The sequence below is a fragment of the Lacerta agilis genome, chromosome 1 (genome assembly GCF_009819535.1).
Source record: "Lacerta agilis isolate rLacAgi1 chromosome 1, rLacAgi1.pri, whole genome shotgun sequence".
NCBI classification, from domain to species: Eukaryota; Metazoa; Chordata; class Lepidosauria; order Squamata; family Lacertidae; genus Lacerta; species Lacerta agilis.
In genome coordinates this window covers 16430427-16452875 of record NC_046312.1, presented here as the reverse complement: position 1 = coordinate 16452875, position 22449 = coordinate 16430427, and the positions used below count along the sequence as shown (strand labels likewise).

General features: G+C 43.1%; 1 protein-coding gene across 3 annotated transcripts; it reads left to right on the top strand.

Annotated features, from left to right (window-relative positions):
- Positions 1 to 20666, top strand: LOC117041328 (cholesterol 24-hydroxylase-like). Of its 3 annotated transcripts, XM_033140000.1 has the most exons (15): positions 2 to 193; positions 924 to 1001; positions 2822 to 2903; positions 4244 to 4314; positions 8218 to 8304; positions 9748 to 9886; positions 10837 to 10947; positions 12386 to 12542; positions 13524 to 13586; positions 14766 to 14838; positions 15251 to 15335; positions 16258 to 16368; positions 18309 to 18397; positions 19654 to 19720; positions 20349 to 20666. In XM_033140000.1, exons 1-15 carry the CDS (start codon positions 57 to 59, stop codon positions 20508 to 20510), a joined length of 1512 nt encoding a protein of 503 aa, XP_032995891.1. In that variant the 5' UTR covers positions 2 to 56; the 3' UTR covers positions 20511 to 20666. The 3 variants fall into 3 exon arrangements, with proteins under 3 accessions (XP_032995900.1, XP_032995891.1, XP_032995909.1); XM_033140009.1 differs by lacking the exon at positions 924 to 1001 and having other exon boundaries at positions 1 to 193; XM_033140018.1 differs by lacking the exons at positions 2 to 193; positions 924 to 1001; positions 2822 to 2903; positions 4244 to 4314 and adding an exon at positions 7669 to 7692.
- The last annotated feature ends 1783 nt before the right edge of the window (positions 20667 to 22449 follow it).

Below are 22449 nucleotides of genomic sequence, written 5' to 3'. Positions count from 1 at the left end.
CATTCAAACTTTGGAGGCTTGGCACTGCAGCTTTGTGGCTTGAGCTCCTGGCTGTCATGGATGCGCTGGAGGTGATCTGGGGCTTGCTGCGCATTTTGCTCACAGTGGCCCTTCTGGCTTTTGGCCTTTATTGCTGCTACATAAAATCAGTCCACATGAAGTATGATCACATCCCTGGCGCCCCAAGGGTGAGGTAAGAGGCTGGAGGGGTTGTGATACTTAATGAGAGACGCCGCAGGGAGGGTGCTGTTAATTCTCTTGCACCTCCAAATCGTAATGTACTAATGTGTGCTAGATATCTTGTGTGTCTTGTGGTCAGACTTTGACAGGAGGAGGAGGAGGAGGCAGTGTTGGCAGGGCATTCCTACACAGGAGGAGGGAGGTGGTGGGCATTTCGCCTCAGGTGGCAGAACTTCCTGACCCTGGTGTTGCTGGTTGTAATATCTGGAATAATAATTTAAAAAATGAACAGACATGCAAGTTTATGATCTCCCCTTTGTTGCAGTGGGATGGATCATGGGCTGTTATTTCTGGGATGAGTAATGCATGTTCCTTGGAAATTGGTGTGAAGAATCACATAGGCACTCGTGATTTGACTTCAACGCAAAATACTGTACAGTGGTACCCCGGGTTACAAACATCTCGGGTTACAAACACTTCGGGTTAGAGACTCCGCTAACCCGGAAGTAGTACCCCGGGTTAAGAACTTTGCCCCAGGATGAGAACAAAAATCACGTGCTGGTGATGCTTCGGCAGCAGGAGGCCCCATTAGCTAAAGTGGTACCTCAGGTTAAGAACCGTTTCAGGTTAAGAACAAACCTCCAGAACGAATTAAGTTCGTAACCAGAATTACCACTGTATGATGTTCTTCATATAGTTTCATAACATCCTGTTTCTTTTTTTAACAAAAAAATATTTTGCAGCTTTTTTCTTGGTCATGGGCCACTCATTTGGAAAATGGTTAAAAACCAGGAGCCATTTACTGATCTCTTTCTGCAGTGGTAAGTTACTTTCAATTTTTCAGAGAGCTTGGTATAAGAGGCTATGAGCTGCAATGCAAATTCAGACCAACAATCTATGTAGTCAAGAACCTTTTCCCCAGCTGGGCATGTTAGGGGAAACATAATTCACTACTGGCAGAATGGGAAAATGAATAGGAAATGTCAGTGCTGTAGTCCCAGTTTGCGCAAAACAAGGTTTCCCCAGTTACAGGTAGGTAGCCGTGTTGGTCTGCCATAGTCAAAACAAAATAAAATAAAAAATTCCTTCCAGTAGCACCTTAGAGACCAACTAAGTTTGTTCTTGGTATGAGCTTTCGTGTGCGTGCACACTTCTTCAGATACACTGAAACGGAAGTCACCAGACCCTTATATATAGTGAGGGAGTGGGGAGCGGTATTACTCAGAAGGGTGGTGGGAATGGGTGATCAGCTGATAGGTGTGGAAAACCTGTTGACGACTGTTAACGACTGCAATTTTTGCAGGGTCTTACAGGGAAAGGCAAGGGGTGAGATGGCTAAAGATAGCTTTGTCATGTATAATGAGATAAGAATCCAATGTCTTTGTTCAGACCAGGTTTCTCCATGGTTTTAAGTTTGGTGATTAGTTGCAATTCAGCCACTTCTCTTTCTAGTCTATTTCTGAAATTCCTTTCTATTAAGACAGCTACTTTGAGATCTTTTATAGAATGTCCTGGGAGATTGAAGTGTTCTCCTACTGGTTTCTCTGTCTTGTGATTCCTGATATCAGATTTATGTCTATTTATCCTTTGGCGTAGGGTTTGGCCTGTTTGTCCAATATAGAGAGCTGAAGGGCACTGTTGGTGTTTGATTGCTTACACAATGTTGGAAGATGAGCAATTAAAGGTTTTCCCAGAGTGCCTTTTGGTTTGCCATAAAATTGGAGGGATGGCGAATTAAGAAAGGAATGTGCAGCCATCTACCCAACTCTTATGTAACACGAACCCAACCTAATATGTACGTTTCCATGAACTCTCTTGAGTAAAGTTGCAGGTGGGTAGCCGTGCTGGTCTGCCATAGTCAAAACAAAATAGAAAATTCTTTCCAGTAGCACCTTAGAGACCAGTTGAGTTTGTTCTTGGTATGAGCTTTCGTGTGCATGCACACTTGGTATGAGCTTTCGTGTGCATGCACACTTCTTCAGATACACTTGTATCTGAAGAAGTGTGCATGCACACGAAAGCTCATACCAAGAACAAACTCAGCTGGTCTCTAAGATGCTACTGGAAAGAATTTTCTATTTTGTTTCTCTTGAGTAAAGTGAAGTTGGGTTATAAAATCTTGAAATCATCAACTATGTTCTTGCAGTTTATTTTGCTTGTTAGTAATTTACAAGTGTTTTCTACAGCAAGGGCAAAGTTGAAAATTTCTACTTCCAGTCCATGAATGACCAGATATGAAATACTTTCCATATACCAGGGATAGGGTCCAATCTTATATCTGTCCCCATTTGGGGGTGGAGGGCACTATTTCACTATTCTTTTTACCAAATGCTGTTAGTGGACTATCCATGCTCTGGAGTTGCTGTTGTTGAAATCAGCACTGCTCTGGAATCTCCAAAGGCCACACACACACAGTAGGGCCTCCTCTTATTTCACTTGATAATGGCACATACTGTCCAGAAGGAACAACTTGTTCACAGGATAAACTTTGCACAGACACGATCTTGGCAACAAAAGCATATGTTTTTTGTTCCAGTTTTTCAAAACATGTCTGCAGCATTCCATATAACTTGCTGGTTGCTTATCTCTGGCAAGCTTTCCCTTTCCTTTTTAAATACTTTGGGTGACTTTCTCTTCATAGGGCTGAAGAATATGGACCAGTCGTGCGTTTTAATGTACTTCACAAAGCTGTGGTCTTGGTATCAAGTCCCGAAGGAGTGAAGGTACTGTCACAATTCTACAACTTCAGAGGTGCAATAGTTTATCTAGGGCTTTTATTCCCTTTGAATGTGATTACTGGAGAGTCACTTGAATTTTGAGACCTATGGTTTATTTGTGCACATGTGCAGGCCGACCACATGTGAAGAAGTTTCAAAGCATAAGCTGCTCTGATAGACATTACATCACCACCAGGCTTCTAATACCTTTGGCGCTTCCAATAAATCCCATAGCTCTCACTTTTTCCTTAGATCCTCCCTCCTTCTAAAATGGCCTTCCCCAGCTTTGTGTCCTCCAAATGTTTTGGACTACAGTTCCCATCAGCCCCAGCCAGCATGCCCTGAAATCTGGAGGACACCAAGGTCAAGCACAGAAAACTGGTCCAGGTCCCAACATGATCCGTGATAAGGTCATGTAACTGTCTATAGTATACAGGGAGTTCAACAAGGTCATAAAAGGGGTGGTTGCCTTCCACCACCACCACCATTAGGCCTAAGGAACCAGAGACTTGTCTCGTTTCTAGCAACTGGAAGGTTCAAGAGGAAGGGCTTATCCATACTGGTCTTCCCTGGAGTTCCAGGGATAGCTTCATCATGACAACTCTGGGTTCATACGTGTATACTATGTTCTTGCTCTCGGACCTGGACCTTTTTTTGGCACCGGGGTTCTCAAGGACAAGCGGTGGTGGTGACTCCACCACCTTCTCTGACAGCCCCAGAGGTTCTTCAGCAGGTGCCAGATGGTCCCTCCAGTGGATCCACAGGACTGGTTTCAGGAGACCCTGCCTGCTCCCAGTGGCGGAGGAAGAGGAGTGCAGGGGGAGCGCACCACCCCCAGCAGCACGATGGGGTGCCATCGTGGCTGCCTCCTCGCCCCGCAGGCAGTGTGCCACGCCCCCAGGATGCATGCCATGCCCCCAGGATGCGGGCCAGCCCTGCCCCCGCCTGCTCTCTGCCCCCCCCCCCGTGCCGGAGCATGAAGCTCCACCACTGCCTGCTCTTCAAGGTCCTTGACCTGTGGCGTGTCTTGTTTGTCCTCTGTGGGTTCCATGCCTGGTACCAGATCAAGCATGTCTCCAAGTTGCTTCCCCTACCATGTGGACTGGCTCACCTGCCAAGCAAAGTCCTGTGCAAAAGCTCTGCCAAATTTAAGCAAAGTATTCTGAAATAACTACCCTTAATTGGACCCCCTATTTGTAAAGGCAGAAGGAAGGTACCCGCCCGCCCCATCCTCAAATTTGAGCCCAGCACACTGATTTTAGAAATCACTTCTCCTAAATTTAGCGCTTGATATTCTTAGTACAGTAACCAAATTTCAGAAAACTGACCAAAGGATTTAATTTTAGGAGTGCCTGTTGTCACCACAGTACCCAAAAGACCAAGAATATGAACGTACTTGTAATATATTTGGTGAAAGGTAAGTAAGTTACAATCAATAAGTACGACAAAACAAATTTCCAGCAAATTTGTTGGGCTCTACTAGACAGGTGTATATATTTATGGAAGACAAAGATATGAATGGTTGTTGGCCATGAGAGCTGTGTTCTTCCTCCAGTGTCTGAAGAAACACACCTCTGAACACCAGTTGCTAGAAGTCACAAATGTGGGGAGAGCTGTTGCATTCAGGTCCTTCTTGCTGACTTTTCAGCGGTATTTAGTTGTGAAAACATAATATTGGACCAGTTTGTCCTTTAGTCTTATCCAGCACCACTCTTCTTATGCTCTTTTGAAATAAACAACGTATTTTGTACATATACTGTACAAAATCAGTATAGTATAGTATAAGAACCAGTGTGCAACCCAGGTAATAGTAGTAGTAGTAGTAGTAGTAGTAGTAATAATAATAATAATAATAATAATAATAATAATAATAATAATAATAAAAATTATTATTTATACCCTGCCCATCTGGCTGGATTTCCCCAGTCACTCTGGGCAGCTCCCAACAGAATATTAAAAACACGATAAAACATCAAACATTAAAAACTTCCCTAAACAGGGCTGCCTTCAGATGTCTTCTAAAAGTCAGATAGTTGTTTATTTTCTGATGGGAGGGAGTTCCACAGGGCGGGCGCCACTGCCAAGAAGGCCCTCTGCCTGATTCCCTGTAATATCACTTCTCGCGGGGAGGGAACTGCCAGAAGGCCCTCGGTGCTGGATCTCAGTGTCTGGGCTGAACAATGGGGGTGGAGATGCTCCTTCAGGTATACAGGGCCAGGGCCGTTTAGGGCTTTCAAGGTCAGCACCAACACTTTGAATTGTGCTCGGAAACATACTGGGAGCCAATGTAGGTATTTCAGGACTGGTTGTTATGTGGTTTCGGTGGCCACTCCCAGTCACCAGTCTAGCTCCCGCATTCTGGATTAATTGCAGTTTCCAGGTCACCTTCAAAGGTAGCCCCACATAGAGCGCATTGCAGTAGTCCAAGCGGGAGATAAGCAGAGCATACACCACTCTTGCGAGGCAGTCTGTGGGCAGGTAGGTTCTCTGCCTGCGTACCAGATGGAGCTGGTAGACAGCTGCCCTGGATACAGAATTGACCTGTGCCTCCATGGACAGCTGTGAGTTCAAAATGACTCCCAGGCTGTGCACCTGGTCCTTCAGGGGCACAGTTATCCCATTCAGGACCAGGGAGTCCCCCACACATAACTTTCTTTTCTTTTCTTTTCTTTTCTTTTCTTTTCTTTTCTTTTCTTTTATTTTATTTTCTTTTCTTTTCTTTTCTTTTCTTTTCTTTTCTTTTCTTTTCTTTTCTTTTCTTTTCTTTTCTTTTCTTTTCTTTTCTGTGCCTCTACTGACTTAGAAGCCATGATTTTCTGTTGCTACTGTCCAAACTTTTCCATATAGGAAGACCTGTTGCTACTGTCCAAACTCCGTAAACTCCGTATTTCACAACTGAAGTTTAAATTCCATTTCAGGGTTCCACATTCACTGAATGATCCCCTGGACAGATACAAACGCATTCATCCTAGATAGCTGTGGAACATACAGTGCTAGGACCAGCATGTTGTTATCTGGCAGTGCAGACTGAAAAGAAGACTCTGGGTTCACACGCTCACAAGTTTGGAAGTGCTATTCATGTAACAGACATGTGCCCTTTGAATAATGCCTATAGGATCATATGTGAATTGGGGAGTCTGGATAGGCTCATTCTCCTGATGCCTGCAATCCTTTCACTCTTTTGTGTAAACCACTTCTTAGAAACAGATAAGACTCTGAGCTGTAAAGTGCAGCAGATGCAAGCTTTTGCTTTTATTCAGCATAATAAGAGGGAAACAACAGGTTTTTCCACACTGTTGAATCAGACCAAAGGCATACCCTCCAACATTTCTCTAATGAAAATAGGGACATCCTATACAGGGTGGTTTGGGGGTTGGATAACTCCATAGGCTCCAACATTTTTCCCAATGAAAATAGGGACATCTTAAGGAAAAGTGGGACATTCCATGATCAAATCAGAAACCGGGACTGCTTCTGTAAATCCGGGACTGTCCCCAGAAAATAGGAACACTTGGAGGGTCTGTGAAGGGTCTGTCTAGCCCAGAGTTCTATGACAGCCATGCTTTTCAAAACTCATGGCCTGAAGAGATGGATTTGGAACAGAAAAGCAGCATGGTGCAAAAAGGGTTAAACACACACGCATACCAATTGAGTTCTAAATCCTTCCCCTGAAGCACTTTTCAACTTAAAAGCTGTGATGTGGCTCAGATGAAAGCATATGCCTGTCATGTGCACTGCATTTCGTTTTTTCCAAGTTGCTACACAGCCTTGTGCCTAGTTAGCTGTGGAAGTTTTCCTGAATAGTCCATGCAATCTGTAGCATAAGCAAGAAGAGCCCCAAAGCAGCTCAGAACAGAAATGGTTTACTAGGTACGCAGCATGCACAGTAGATAGAAACACCAGTAAATCCACAATGTGGCTCAAAGGTTAACAGTTGGCAAATGTTTATGCAGCAGGGTGGAAGATGTGGATACACAAACCTTCCCCCACCTGCCTGGCTTCTGTTAACCTGTGATCCCAGAGAGGTGGTGGTTGCAGCTGGGTAAAAAGTGAGTGGAGAATGCATTGCCTCTTTCCTCCCCTACAGACGGTGACTTTTAAAGATGTTCTATGGAGACCTATCTGCCCACTGTGCATAAGACCAGCCTCAATTTCTGACCCACTAAATTATATGTAGCCCAAGAGCTTTCTAGGGGGGGGGGGTCTGCCAGAGCCTTGATAAACTTCCCGTTCTTTTTGCCTGCCTGAAGGTTGCATAAAGTACGGATGTAGTTTGGCACCTTGCATGTCACAGTCAGTGGTTGGGTGGTACGCATTTGGTTGCAGCCTTTCTCAAACTTGGGACCCCAGATGTTGTTTGACTACAACTCCCATCATCCCTAGCTACCAGGACCAGTGGTCAGGGATGATGGGAGTTGTAGTACAACATCATCTGGAGACTCAAGATTGAGAAAGGCTGGGTAGGTCACAAGTTGTGCATGCCTGGCAGAGATGTGGACAGACTAGGACATACAGTGGTACCTCGGTTTTCAGGCGTCTCTGTTGCCGAAAGTTTTGGTTTTCGAACGGCGAAAACCCGGAAGTAAATGCTTCCGTTTTCAAACGCGCCTCAGAAGTCGAACAGCTTCTGCTGTGTGTGTCTGTTGTTTTTCACAATTTTCTCTATTGAATTGGCAGGTCGCCCTTTGCACCTCGGTTTTTGAACATTTCGGAAGTTGAACAGTCTTCCGAAACAGATTACCTTTGAAAACTGAGGTTCCACTGTATTTTGGATCCCTGTCTAGAGAACCATGAGGTTAGGAGGAATATTTAGCAATGAAAACTTAGTGGGTAGCATTTATTAAAAATGCCAAATTGTACCATATTAAGAAAAGGCAGACGTGTGAAAATTAAAGAGGGGGAGTTGATAAAATAAGAGTTTTGGTTCACACACCTAAGGCTCAGTTCCGGTAATCCTTCAAAACAAGGTTTGAAATATTGGAAACGTGCTGTTAGAATCATGTCCTCCCTTCTTCCTTCTTGCATGCCAATCTCTTCCTTTTTCTGGTTTCTTCTAACCACTGTTTACCACAACTTCTGAATCAGGGAAACAATGACCAGAATTTATTCCAAAGCCTGGTTTTACAAACCAGCTTCAAATGTGTTAGTGTGTACTTTGTCAAGTCCCAATATCATGGCAAACGAAGGTGGAAAACAAAAAAAATGAAGAAAGAACCCCATGTGAAAGTCTGTGGCACGTTCCTTCTTCTCCACACTAGATTAGAATATGACATCTGAACTAGTCCATGAAAGGTATAATGTTTTTCTCCATTTCCCGCAGATTTTTAGGGAATGGCTTAGTAAGCGATCTCGACCATGCCCACTGGTACAAACAGCGGAGAATTATGGATGTGGCTTTCAGTCGAAGGTAAGGCAGAGAACATAGGCAGCTGCCTGATGCTATGACCAGTGGTCCATCTTGCTCAGCATTCATCTACAATGGCTTGCCGCAGATCTCCAGTGCTTCAGATAGGAATCGTTCCCACCCTCCCAAGAGGAACCAGAGACTGAACTTGGGGCCTTCTTCATCTACTTTGTGCACAGAAGGTCCTAGATTCAGTCTCTCCAGGTAGGGCTGGAAAAGACTCCCTTGGGACTCAGCTACACAGCCGCAAAAAAAAAAAAAGTTCTAAATGTGTTGCGAAGTGCAATATACAAATGTGACGCTAGATGGCGAAAGTGAGCTATGCCAATTCAATGTATTTTTCAAAATGTTTTTAGAAAAAGCATTTTCACAGCGTTTTTTGTGTGTGTGTAGATTCCAGCACTGAGAGTCATTGCCATTCAATGTAGACAGTGCTGAGCTACATGGACCAGAGGTATGACTGGATAAAATAGCTTCATATGTCCCTATGGATTTTATAAAAGGAATTCTTAATGAGAGGTGCAAGAAACTGCCCTGAAGGATTATTATGCATGATCTTATATCTCATTAATATAAGAAATTTAGGTTAGGGACAACCTCCAAGCACAAAAAGATTGGATTGTTGTTGGTGATGATGGTGGTGTGTTGGGAAAGTCCTAGATCTCTCATTCTGGCAAGCAGCAGCTACTGCCTTAATTGTAGCTCTCAGAACACTGTCCAAAGCTGCACAACTGTTAGACTTGCATATTGCATAGATCTGCATATTCATCAGCTTTTAAAAAAATATCAAACTGTATTATGAACAAATATAGCAAATTTAAATCCTTTTTTTCACTTGGTAGAAGAGGTTTGTTGTATGCTGAAGAAATATGTATTAACCCTGGCCTTTGACACTTGAGATGTATATTTTAGGACCCACAATTATTATTGTGATTGTAATTTGCTTTCGACTCTTTTTTAATGGATGCTCAATTGTTGTGACCTGCCCTGGGACCTTCAGGTGAAGGGTGGGTAAGTAGTAGTAGTAGTAGTAGTTGTTGTTGTTGGAACACGCCTAGGGGGGCAAACGCAGCCCCTGGATCGAGACTAACCTCTCTGGGAGTCTTCCTGATGAAGCACAGCCTGGGATATTCCTAAATCTTCAGTCCCGGTGTGCACCAGTGACACATATCTGGAGATGTGCGCACACTCAATCAGCAGAGTATAGCAGAAACGATGTGGAGCTTAGGTGTGTGCATTTTAAGTAATTTATTAAGCAATATATACAGGACAAAGGAACCATGGTGTCCTCTCACATTTTCTCCAAGAAAGAGAGAGAAAAGTAAAGTACAACACAGTACAGCGGAAGAGATAATACTGACTTCAGTTCTCACACTTTCCAATAATAATAATAATAATAATAATAATAATAATAATAATAATAATAATAGTAATAATATTGGACAGTTACCTCACTCGCTTGATGGGAACCTTCAACGACCAAGCAGACAAACTTATGGAGGAGCTGGAGGGAAAAGCTGATGGAAAAACTGAAGTCGATATGCTGAGCCTGTTGAGTCGAGTGACCCTGGACATCATTGCAAAGGTACATGCTAGATTAATTTCCTGTTATTGGGCTCCAACCCCCATCATCCCTGATTTTGCTCTGTTGGCTGGGGCAGATGGGAGTTGGAGTCCAACAACATCAACCGAGCCACAGATTCCCCATCCCTCTTAAATGTTATGCCTGCTGAGTTCAGCTCCACCACAGATAATTCCTCTTTATTTCCCATTTTTCTTTTTATTGTTAAAGCACAGATCATGACAATAAATTACCAATTTTTGTCAAATTAAAGTACAATACCAATGTCATACAGATTATTATTAAACCCTTTGTAAATAAAATAGCTTAAATTACTTACCAAACACTGAACAACTGTTCTGTATTTTTGGGAAGTGGCTAGCTGAGAGGGCTCCTCCAACAGAAAACTAGTGTTTGTTGCAACTGCTACTTAATAAAACAACCTTGTTAACTATGGTCTCAAGTTACTCAATCCAAAGGTACCGGTATTTGTGGATGTGGCCAGTTTTAACAAACAGTAAAACAATAGTTAAACAAACTTGCTCCGGCCTGAAAGCTCAAACACCCGAACAAACAAGCATAGCTGGCACTGAAAACTAATCAAGGTTGGAATCAGCTGCACTGCAAAGAGGAGGGAGTTCCCTAAGTGGGGTGCCACCACCGAGAAGGCCCTCTCAAGGTTGCTGCAAAACATGTTATAGACAGCTGCGGCAGCGCTTTGTAAGCCCCCAAATGGGAATGGAAATGATTCCTGCAAACGGTTGCCAAGAAAGAAGTTCAAGCACGGGTAGGGAACTGTATCCAATCAGTGGGCAGGATCCACAGCTGTCTGTCACCTGAAAGTGGCAGTGCCCCCGGTGTCACAAGGGCACTCCCACTGCACCAGCTACTCCTGTGCATTAATATGGCAATACAAGGGTTTCTGCAGCAGCCCCTTCCCAGACCAATCTTCTCGTTTTTCTGAATGTTACCAGGTGGCTTTTGGCCTAGAACTGAACACTGTCTATGATGACCAGACACCTTTCCCACGTGCCATATACATGACCCTACAAGGACTATCCAAATCCCGCATTCCTTTTTTCAAGGTGAGTGCAGACATTTATTTATTTTCATGTGAACTCGCCCTATCCAAAGATTTTGCTTGTAAAGCTTATTCAGGTGGTCTCCAAAATCCTAGAATTAAGCTTGCCTTGCAGGAATGTTGGTAACTGGGACTGTCTTGTGTTCAGAGAGCAGGGACTCTGAGAAACGTTTTGTTATGCTTTTATGTCTTGGAAGCCGCACAGGGTGGCTTGGGCAACCCAGCTAGATGGGGGGGGGGGATAAATGAAATGTTGTTGTTGTTGTTGTTGGACAAGGATGCGGTGTGGCAGTGGTCCACAAATATTCCATCATTCTCACCAGGAGGCCAGTGCACCTAGCAGCTGGATGTGGGGTTTGTATTTGGTGTTGCGAGGCAGAGACAGAATAGGGATCTTGCTGGTATACAATCCATCCCACAGCCCAACCATCTCCCTGAATGAGATGGCAAACACATTCTCTGCTACAGTATTGGAGACTCCAAGGACATTCGTTCTGGGGCACTGCGCATTCTGTGCAGCCATTTCGCTGCAGTCAGAATCAGAAGAGCCCGGAAAGTATAGAAATAGTGTATAGAAATTTGTGGACAGCTGGACAATCCCCAGCCTCTAATGTGGGGTTAGAGTTGTAGGAGATTAGCAGCCAAACCTAACAAATGCACATTCTTGCTAAGTAGCTTGAGAAGGGGTTAAGTCCACAGAGCTGTATTGCTGATAGGCTGGAGTTCAGACCTACAAATACAGTTGGTAGAGAGGACTCTGTGTGATGTCATTTCCTCTCCTCTCCCGGAGAGGAAGAAGCATATAGAACATACTGTCCCCTCTCCTCTTCCGCCATCATTGGATGCAGACATGTCTCTGCTTGCTCCAGCTTTTTTTAAAAAAAGGTAAATTTTATTTTTCAGAAATATTTTGACATAAATACAATCCAATATTTTCCAACAAATAGATGCTTGTTCCAGCTTTAGGCACATGCCTGAAGCTGGTTATACTGTAAATATAAGGATTTTAGCTGCATAGCTGCCTTTGCTGTGAACCAGTGCATGATTATAAAGCAAGTAAATCTTATTTTTAAACTTACTGTACAAATTGTTGCCTGATTCTTTCTTAAGTGGGGTAAGAAGGGGGAAGCCAGCTTACTTCGTAGATGGACTTGCTCAAAACAAGGTTTTACAGTCTGATTCCTATGCTTGCAATTTTGCTGCCAAGGATGGGATTTTGAAACTCTGTTTAACCCACACGCGTGGGTGCCTGGAGGGATAATTCCCAATCAATATATATCCTCTCCTACTCAAAGGAGTTTGGCCAGTATATACAAATTCTGGGCTTCTTTTCAGCCAAGCCAGTCCTCAAGGAAGCTTGCAAAGAGAAAAACCAAATACCCCACTATTATTAAGCCAGCAAATATATAAGGGGCAATTCAAACCTGTTGTCTGTTTTATAGTACATGCCATGGAACAGAAAAGAAGTGAAAGATGTTCAGGAGAGCGTAAGGCTGCTACGTCGTACTGGGAAGGAGTGTATTGAACAGAGGCGTAAGGACATGCAGGATGGAGAAGAGATCCCGTTGGATATTCTCACTCAGATACTAAAGGGTGCAGGTAGACAATGATCTTTTGTACTTACCACACATGAGTGTCTCCAACCTCTTGGGGACTGGGAGTGCCACACTGTGGACCCCACAAGTTCATCTTTAGCCACACAAAGTGGTTTACAGCCCTTCGTATCAGCCGAACATGCTAGTTGCAAATACATCTTAATTAGTAATGATTACTACTACTACTACTGGGACGCGGGTGGCGCTGCGGTCTAAACCACAGAGCCTAGGGCTTGCCGATCAGAAGGTTGGTGGTTTGAATCCCCGCGACAGGGTGAGCTCCCGTTGCTCGGTCCCTGCTCCTGCTAACCTAGCAGTTCGAAAACATGTCAAAGTGCAAGTAGATAAATAGGTACCGCTCTGGCGGGAAGGTAAACTACTTTTCCATGTGCAGCTCTGGTTCGCCAGAAGCGGCTTAGTCATGCTGGCCACATGACCTAGAAGCTGTACTCTGGCTTCCTCGGCCAATAAAGCGAGATGAGCGCTGCAACCCCAGAGTCGTCTGCGACTGGATCTAATGGTCAGAGGTCCCTTTACCTCTACCATTACCTTTACTACTACTACTACTAGTAGTAGTAGTAACTGAGTATGCAGCCTTTTTTGTCATTTCCCTTAGATGTTCATAAGCAAAAGAGGGGTATTTTCTCCCCATCTGTACTGCAGCTAGTAGTACAAGAAGCAATGATGTTTAATTCTAAAGAATTGAGTTTGGCTTGCTTGTTAGGGAAACCACCATAAACAGATATCATCAAAATGTGTTACAGAAGTTGATCATCTGGCTGCTTCATCCTAAATCAATGGAAGTCTCCAGGTAGACTCATAAACAGCATAATGCAATCAGCTAACTTGGACGTAACTAGCTATGAAAAACCAGGACTAGGTCCAATACCTTCCCGCCAACTTCTTGCTATTGCTAGAACAGCCCAGAATTTACACTTCTGCCCAGAAAGGTATGTCAGATTTTCCTCTTTGTTTTCCATTACAGCACAGGAAGAGGGCTGCAACGATGAACTGATGTTGGACAATTTTGTCACCTTCTTCATTGCAGGTTTGTAGGTCTGTTGCTCTTTAGATATAATTAAGAAGATCAGCCATCCAGAACAGACTTCTGGCGTGTTTAACCAATGCAGATGAAAATAGTATTGAGATTAATATCCACACACATATTTCTTTTCTGGGGCTAACTGTACCAACTGGATTCATATCTTGATGTGAAGAACAACAACAACAACAACAATTTATATCCAGGGTCAGTAGCTGTTGTGCCTGACAAGTTTGTAAGAAACAACTTTGAAATTTTGCATTGCTTCCAACCTTGGCGAACTGCATTCATGTGTCAAGGGCTGTGCTGCTTTCAGATTCACCTCTCACTCAAGTTTAGCCTTTTACCAGATGGACTGAAAGTCGGTTTTATTAGCTGGTGGAGGAAGGAGAGAAGGAAGCTGGCCAGCATTGGAGATTTGCTGGTGCAGAGATGCTTACCTAACCTTCCAGCAGGTGAGTCATTGCTGCTTATTGGGAGGTGGGAGGTGGCGACAAGTTCAGCAAGCTGCAAAAGCACCAGTGGAGCCAATCTGGTACTCCTGCTGGTGGATTTGCACTATGTTGCTCTGTCCAGTGCCTTGCCCCATCTCTTCCAGGTAAGCAGCAACAGCTTGCCTGCCAGGAGGTCAGGTAAGCATCTTCACTCCACCACCCCTGGAGCTGCTCACACAACATCAGGCTAAACTATCACTTGGATTCCACCAAGAGACACTGTTCCATCTCCAGAAATCAGCCTTTGGAAAAAGAAAATATAATATTTCCTAATCTCATATTTTGCTGCTTGTTTCTGTTGGAAATTAAGTTTTTGCCATTATGCACGAGCCAAGTTAATCGGGGCTTCTATCTTTTATCAGAAGACTAATTCCAATCTATAGCTTGATTCCTACCACACTCTGTCATGTTCTTTGGTGTAGAGCCAGTGTGGTGTAGTGGTTAAGAGCAGTAGACTCATAATGTGGTGAACCGGGTTCGCGTCCCCGCTCCTCTACATGCAGCTGCTGGGTGACCTTGGGCTAGTCATACTTCTCTGAAGTCTCTCAACCTCACTCACCTCACAGAGTGTTTGTTGTGGGGGGGGGGAGGGAAAAGGAGATGATTGTTAGCCGCTTTGAGACTCCTTAGGGTAGTGATAAAGCGGGATATCAAATCCAAACTCTTCTTCTTCTTCTTCTTCACCCTGCAGGTCACGACACCTCTACTACCCAGTTAAGTTTCACCATAATGGAGCTGTCACGAAACCCTGAGATAGTTGCGAAGTAGGTGAACTGTTTGTCTCTCCACTTGTCCATGGTGGTAGTTTTAGGAAGTTGTAGCTTTTCACTTTTTAGAATATTTGAGACTTTGGAGGCCAGTTCACACAATTTTTCCATTCAAACCAGCACTCACTGCATGTGAACAAACGTAATGTGAGGAAACGGTGGATATAGAGTTGTGAATGTAGAGGCGAAGTACTTAATATCTACTAAAAATCTGGGGATCTTGACAATATTGGCAAGTACCCAAGTTCAGGTGCATAAGATGTGTGGGTAAAGATATGGTCCTAAGGCATAAGGTCCATAAGGCGCTACATAGTCTATGTACAAATTTGTACGAATGCCCCGTGCAGGCCAGCGTTCTATTTTTCCCACGGCAAAGGAGTGGTTGCCAATGAAATCTTCTGATTCGTAGACTTCAGGCTGAAGTCGACGACGTCATTGGCGTGAAGAGAGACATCGCCTATGAAGATCTTGGGAAGCTCCAGTATTTATCTCAGGTACACTTGGAGAATAAATGTGAGGAAAAATTTGTATTTAAAAAAGAAGAAAAAAGAAAAGAAAGAGCAAAGGCATAGGTAACCCAATGCTGCTCTCAATCCTTTTGGCTCAGCAGTCACTGGTGAGATTAAGGACTCCTTATGACGATCTGTTTATTCAGCATTTATCCAGATTTGTCTGAACAAACCTTATGGGGCAGTTCGGTTTTTATTGAGCCTTCGTTCCAATTTGTTTACAGGGTGGTTCTATGTCAGTGACCATTCATCCTGAATTGCTTGCAGGGTTTTACCTGTATTCCCGTTAATCATTCATTCATTTCACACTTTCAATACATTTGTCTGTAACTTTCCAAACCAGAGGTGAGTTCCCAGTCAAAGGCAACAAGAGCACAGCCGGGCCGTCACATGGCCTCCCTGAGGAGGAGGAGGAGCCACAGCTGGGCTTGAGGGTCAGTGCTCTGGAGGCTCTAACTTGCACTGACCTCTCCCCATCCTCAGCCTCCCATCCCATCCGTTTCTCCTTTCCTGCCCTGGAAACTGGCAGCAGAAGGAGCAGGGCAGTGTCAGGGAGCAGGACCGCCATGGCACCCACCACCTGAGAGGTGCCGGAGCTATGCTTCAGCGTGCTCTGACTCAAAAACAAACAAACCCTGGTTTGAAATGCAGATGAGCAACCCTGGCTGTGGTTGTGCAGTTCTTCCAGTTCTCAAGAATTATAAGAGACTTTTCTTACTGGTGGGGAACTAAGGATAAGGGAAATATACTTGCTGAAAGCTACCAAGCAGGTGAGCTGGAGACGAAACTCCAAAGTGTTTAGTTTCCAGATGAAAGGCCACCCTTCCTATCTCTCAAATCACTGTAGCTGTTAAGTCCCTTTACCAGCGTTGTGGAATTGTGGCTCAACCCATTGTTTTTATCCCAGGTTCTCAAGGAAACCTTGCGCATATACTCCCCGGTTCCCTCTGTTCCTCGCTGGACAGTGAAGGAAACCGTCATTGAAGGAGTCAGAATTCCAGCAAACACAACTCTGATGGTGAGTCTGTCAAATGGACTGCGGTGAATGGTTCTCTCAAAAATATTGGCCTTCAGCACCAAACCTCCCAGGTCCCCCGGTGACATGTCCGCGTTAATTTTTGTTTAAGTAAACCTAGGGCAGCGTTATGTGCCAGAGTTATGCGGGAAGAACGCAAGGAAGCTGCAGAAGTCTAGTAAAAGCAGTCACAAAATTTAGCATGCTCAGAATCTCAGCTTGAACTCCCCCCCTTTATACCTAAAAAAGCAACTTCCAAGCCCTTGTGGTGTAGGAGAGCCAGTGTGGTGTAGTGGTTAAGAGCGGTAGACTCGTAATCTGGTGAACCGGGTTCGCGTCTCCGCTCCTCCACATGCAGCTGCTGGGTGACCTTGGACTAGTCACACTTCTCTGAAGTCTCTCAGCCCCACTCACCTCGCAGAGTGTTTGTTGTGGGGGAGGAAGGGAAAAGGAGAATGTTAGCCGCTTTGAGATTCCTTCGGGTAGTGAAAAGCGGGATATCAAATCCAAACTCTTCTTCTTCTTCTGTTATGAAGTTTTTACTCCAGCATCCGTCTTGAAACCATTCCTGAAAAATAAAAAAATAACAGGCCTTAAAAGGTAAAGGGACCTCTGACCATTAGGTCCAGTCGTGTCCGACTCTGGGGTTGCGGCGCTCATTTCGCCAGTATCTACATTACAAATTTTCTAAAGAAACACTTTTGCCTTTGGTCCGCTAGGTGGCAACCACATAAACATGTCTTTATAATAATGAATATGGTCTCAAATCCTCAGCAAATGTTTCATTCCGGAAAGTAATATAACCCCCCCCCACTCATTTTCAATAAGCTTGTTCTTGAACAAGATGCTTTTCCTTGGTTGGGTATAATATGTTGACTAATAAATTATGGCGCGTCCCATATTATTAAAACAAAAACAAAAAACACAAACCCTATTCAGATAGAAGATGTGAGGGTTCTTTCCCCCAGTAAACAGGTGCTGACATATCAGACAAGATCCAAAGGACAAGGATCATTTCTGTATCCACATTGTCATCATATGTTTTCAACAAAATTAAGAGTATATTTATCAGATTCATTCCTAATTCGTAACCTGCGATTTCTTTAATGCATTCCACCACTGAACGCCGGGCGTTTTGGATTTTATGGTATTTTCTAAAAATATGTAAATAAATTACATATTCGTAATTTATTTACATACAATCATATATTGGTCTTTATGTTGCAATGGATAAACAAAGTCTTGTGTACTAGGATAACTATTATGTTCCCCCCCCCCGACTAAGTGTGTGTAAGTATGAAGATATTGTCTATGTTGATTTGTGTGATCAATGTGATTGTAGGTTTTTTTTGGTGTTTTTGTTTGTATTTTTGTTGTTTGTATCTCACTGTTGGTCTTTTGGGTAAAATGGAAAATGAACTAATAAAAAAATAATTGATTGATTAATTAATTAATACACCGCCCCTCATCTGAAGATCACAGGGTGGTTTACAACATAAAAATGCAAAATGAAAACACAAAAATACATAAATAGTCTTGCATGTGGGTGCTTTAGTTTAGAGGTGCTCAGATGCCATTGGAGGATGAATGCAAGATCTAAATCATTCTCTTTCAGATTCATAGATATCAGTGTTTTGTTTTATCTGTAAACATTTGCTTTCTGCTTTCTCCAACACACACCTGTGACTGTATCAGCCATGTGTCCAAAAGCCTAACAGTTCAATTTTACATTAGGGATTGAATTAAATTTAAAAACATTTCCAGCTAATGTGGTAGATGTGACTTCAGGGCGTGTGTTGGAACGACCAGGAAGTGATAACATCATTTCATTAAAACCATGATATGAGCTTGTGATGTGCAGCTGCCACTTGCTGTGAATGACAAATGTTTTTGCAGCTTGCTTTGCATTTGCAAGTGCAAATGACTCTCTGCTCTCTTGCCAGTTTAGTCAATATGTCATGGGACGCATGAAAAGGTTTTTCAAAGACCCGCTTATCTTCAATCCTGACCGGTTTAGCAAAGACCAACCAATGTAAGTTTCTGTTGATGCATTTTTAGGGAAATTGTGCTAAACGTTCTTTCATTTGTTTGCTTTGGGCTGTATCCAACAAATGCATCCTGTCAGTTCAAGGAATTTCACCTTTTTTTGCAGTGGGACTATATTTAGTGGATGTACAGAGGGAGAAGAAGCAGGGAAAGTTGGTTGGTACAATTAGAAATCCTTGTTTTGAGAGGGCACAGTATTTAATGCTATGCTGGATACAACTCTCTAATACAATGCATATTGTCTAGTCAATGTTAGAAACTTGGTGAATGTTGACATTTACTGGTAATTCTTAGGATTTTAGGAGACATGCTGGAAAAAAACAAATTGTAACATGAAGCTTATTTGAATGGCCTGTATGGATAATATAGGGGTCCCTTTACCTTTATGGATAATATCTTGGGAATACAAATGACTTTGGAACATGCAGTTGAAGTGGCCAGATGGCATTACATTTACTCCTAAATTGAAAGGTATTTTTTTGACGTTTCTTCCTGGATTTCTTAATTGCAGAGGATTACCAGCAAACGCCAATATTCACATAATTCTGATGCTAGGATTACTTAGTTCCCAGAAGAAAAATGGACTGCTTTTTTTTTTTTTACTTTAACAGTAGCTTGGTCTGCAGAAATTAACATGTGAGCTTTTCACAACGTAGAGTATTATCAATTGGTCTCTGTGTTAAGCTGCTTTTAAGTACACAGGAGCCCAAGAAGCTGCCAGGGCAAGACATATACTGTAGGAATACAAGTCAATAATAAAGAGAACCTGCACAGGCAATGCTGACACAAAACCCCACACATACACAAAGTAGAAAAGAAGCATTGCCACCAGACCCCACCCCACTCACCATCCCCCCTCCACCTCTTCCCCCCTTTTCTTCCTAATGTAACACTGATGTCTCAACAAATGAAACTGATCTGTAGAAAGTGTAATTTGAAAAAAGAGACATTGCACATACTTTTGTAAACCAAGAAATCTTTAACAAAAAAATATGTTAAAAATGGGAAAAGTACAAAAAAAGAAATGAAAAAGGAGGCTGTAAAAATGATTGCCATTGTTGTACCGAAAAAGTGGATCAGCTACGCTCTGTAAATCAAAACTCCTAAGCAGAAGGAGTGAGGGCAAGGATGCAACAAACCATTGCTAAGGACGCTGTCTATGCAAAACCATTTCAATAACTCTTTATCTTGAGGTTCCTGCATTGCAATTCTATGATTTTCTCTCTCTCTATTATTTTTTAGACCACACTTTTCCTACTTCCCATTTTCCCTGGGAGGGCATACCTGTATCGGGCAGCTATTTTCACAGGTAAGGCCGTGACCATTAGGATTTCCAAGTCCCCTCTTAATTGGCACCTGCCCTTTTAAAAAGCCCAGGGCACCAAGAGGTGTACTGCTGTCATGCTCTGTGCCTCAGCAAGGCAGAACTTGGGCTTCCTTCAGGGCGAGGTTTAGGCCACGTTCACATCATACATTTAAAGTGCTACGACGTCACTGTAAACATGCACGGCTTCCCTCAAAGAAGCTATAGTTAGTTAAGAGTTCCTTACGAAGAGGGCTTGATTGTTATAGTTCTGTAGACTATAGTTCTTTGTGAGGGCCATAAAGGTCTCAGCAGCAGAATGGTGGTTGGAAATTATATACAGATTTATTAAAGTCTGCATCACTTATGGGCCTGTAATTTTTTTAAAAATATATATAAGTCAAATAAAAACAAATCCAAACTATTAAAAAAATTTTTTAGCGCTCATGATTTCTTAGTCCACTAGATTATTTATTTATTTATTTAATGACTGAATTTAATCTTGTATTTTGAACAAGCCTAGAATAAGCATTTGCACTTATCTGGAGATAGTGTTCAACTGTGTCAAAATGGCAAGAGCCAGTTCACCATTCATTCATTCATTCATTTGTTCGTTTGTTTGTTTTTATCACAGATGGAGGCTAAAGTGGTGATGGCCAAATTTCTGCAGAGGTTTGAATTCCAGCTGGTCCCGCCCCAGAGCTTTAAAATTATGGACACACAATCGCTGAAGCCATTAGATGGCTTAGTATGCAGACTGAGACCACGGCGCCACCTTTGCTATGAAGGGGATTAAATAATCTGCAGTAGGATATGGTCATTCACAGCTTGAATTCCTACTGGAACCTGCTTAAAAGTTCCATTTCCCAATGGGTTGGAGGAGGAGAGAGCTCATTTTGGAGTCCGGGCCATTTTGCAATCATAGTTGATGTGTGTTTGTGTAGGGCCACATTGCCTAAAGCAGGCACCCCCAATCTTCGGCCCTCCAGATGTTTTGAACTACAATTCCCATCATCCCTGACCGCTGTTCCTGTTAGCTAGGGACCATGGGAGTTGTAGGCCAAAACATCTGGAGGGCCGCAGGTTGGGGATGCCTGGCCTAAAGGGTTATCTGTTGGGGACTTTGCGGTGTTTGTCTTCATAACTGACTTGTACAGGTTTGCCTATTAAGAAGTCTATGTAGGGAGATATTTGTAAGGTAAGGTCCACTGCATGGCAGCAGTGAGAGAGGGCTGGGACGATGGGGTGTGCCCCATGCTGATTAATAATAATAATAATTTTATTATTTATATGCCACCTATCTGACTGGGTTGCCCCAGCCACCCTGGGCGGCTCCCAAGAAAATATTAAAAACACAATGCAACAACAACCATTAAAAACTTCCCTAAATAGGGCTGCTTTCAGATGTCTCCTAAAAGTCAAATAGTTGTTTATCTGTTTGGCATCTGATGGGAGGCCATTCCGCAGGGAGGGTGCCACTGCCAAGAAGGCCCTCTGCCTGGTTCCCTGTAGCTTCACTTTTCGCAGTGAGGGAACCGCCAGAAGGCCTTCAGAGCTGGACCTCAGTGTCCGGGTAGATCGATGGAGGTGGAGACACTCCTTCAGGTACACTGGGCCGAGGCCGTTTACAGCTTTAAAGGCCAGCACCAGGACTTTGGATTGTGCTTGGAAATGTACTGGTAGCCAGTGTAGATCCTTTAGGTTAGGACCAGTGATTGGCTGAGGGCGAAATGTGACAGAACAAGTGGGGGGGGGACAGGAAAAGGGGAGTTGGGTTTTGGAGGGAGAAGGTTGTGGGATTAGGATAGGATTAGGATGATGGTCTGCATGAAGAGTAGAATTATAAACTACAAAATATCCAAGCACTGTTATGGAAAGCAAAACATGTTAAGAATGTGTTATAGCCAGCTTTTTACTATAATAATAAAGTTTTGTTTGTTCAAACCACGTCTCATATTTGGCCGAGGTATTCGTGTTTATATGGTGGCAGCAAAATACCAATACATAGTTAGAATATGGATCAAGGTATTAAAGCCTATAGCTTGGAACTCCATAAGGCAAATTGGAACCCGAGGCAGGGGATCAGAGAAACTTTACCAAGCAGAAGTGATTTTTGATTTAAATGGAAAAGTATATTCTTGGGCAGGGGAGGGTACATCAGGCTTCTTGATGATAGATAGTTGCACTGTGCAATGCCACATCTAAAAATTGACAACCCATGCGGATTATTATTATTATTATCGCAAATGCATGTGGAAATGTTGAGAACTGAATTTAAGGTCAGAAACATGGGTCGAGAAATATAATTATGGCATGCTAATCACAGTGGCTTTTACATTTTTAAGTCACGTACAACCACCATATAAAGGCTTCTGAATAAAACTCAGTGGCTGCTTTTCATCTTATATGGTTGTTACTGAACAAGCGCTGAACGGAACTCCTGGAACTTTCCACTGCAGATACTTTTACTGCTGAAGATGCAATCTGCTCTCTCTCTCTTTGCCATGTGATCAAAGCTTCCAAGAAACCTTTCCTCTGTTTTCAGCTAGACCTCAGAAAGCATCCAGAAATGCAGCCCAGACCACAGTTTAAGAACTTACCCCAGTGATCCCATGCTTATGAATGAACGCAACAGTTTCTTTCCGTGGTTTACTGTATACAATATTGTGAATGAATCATTTAGCTCCATTTTTCTTCCTCTGTGCATGTGTGGCATATTCTATGAAGGAGACCAC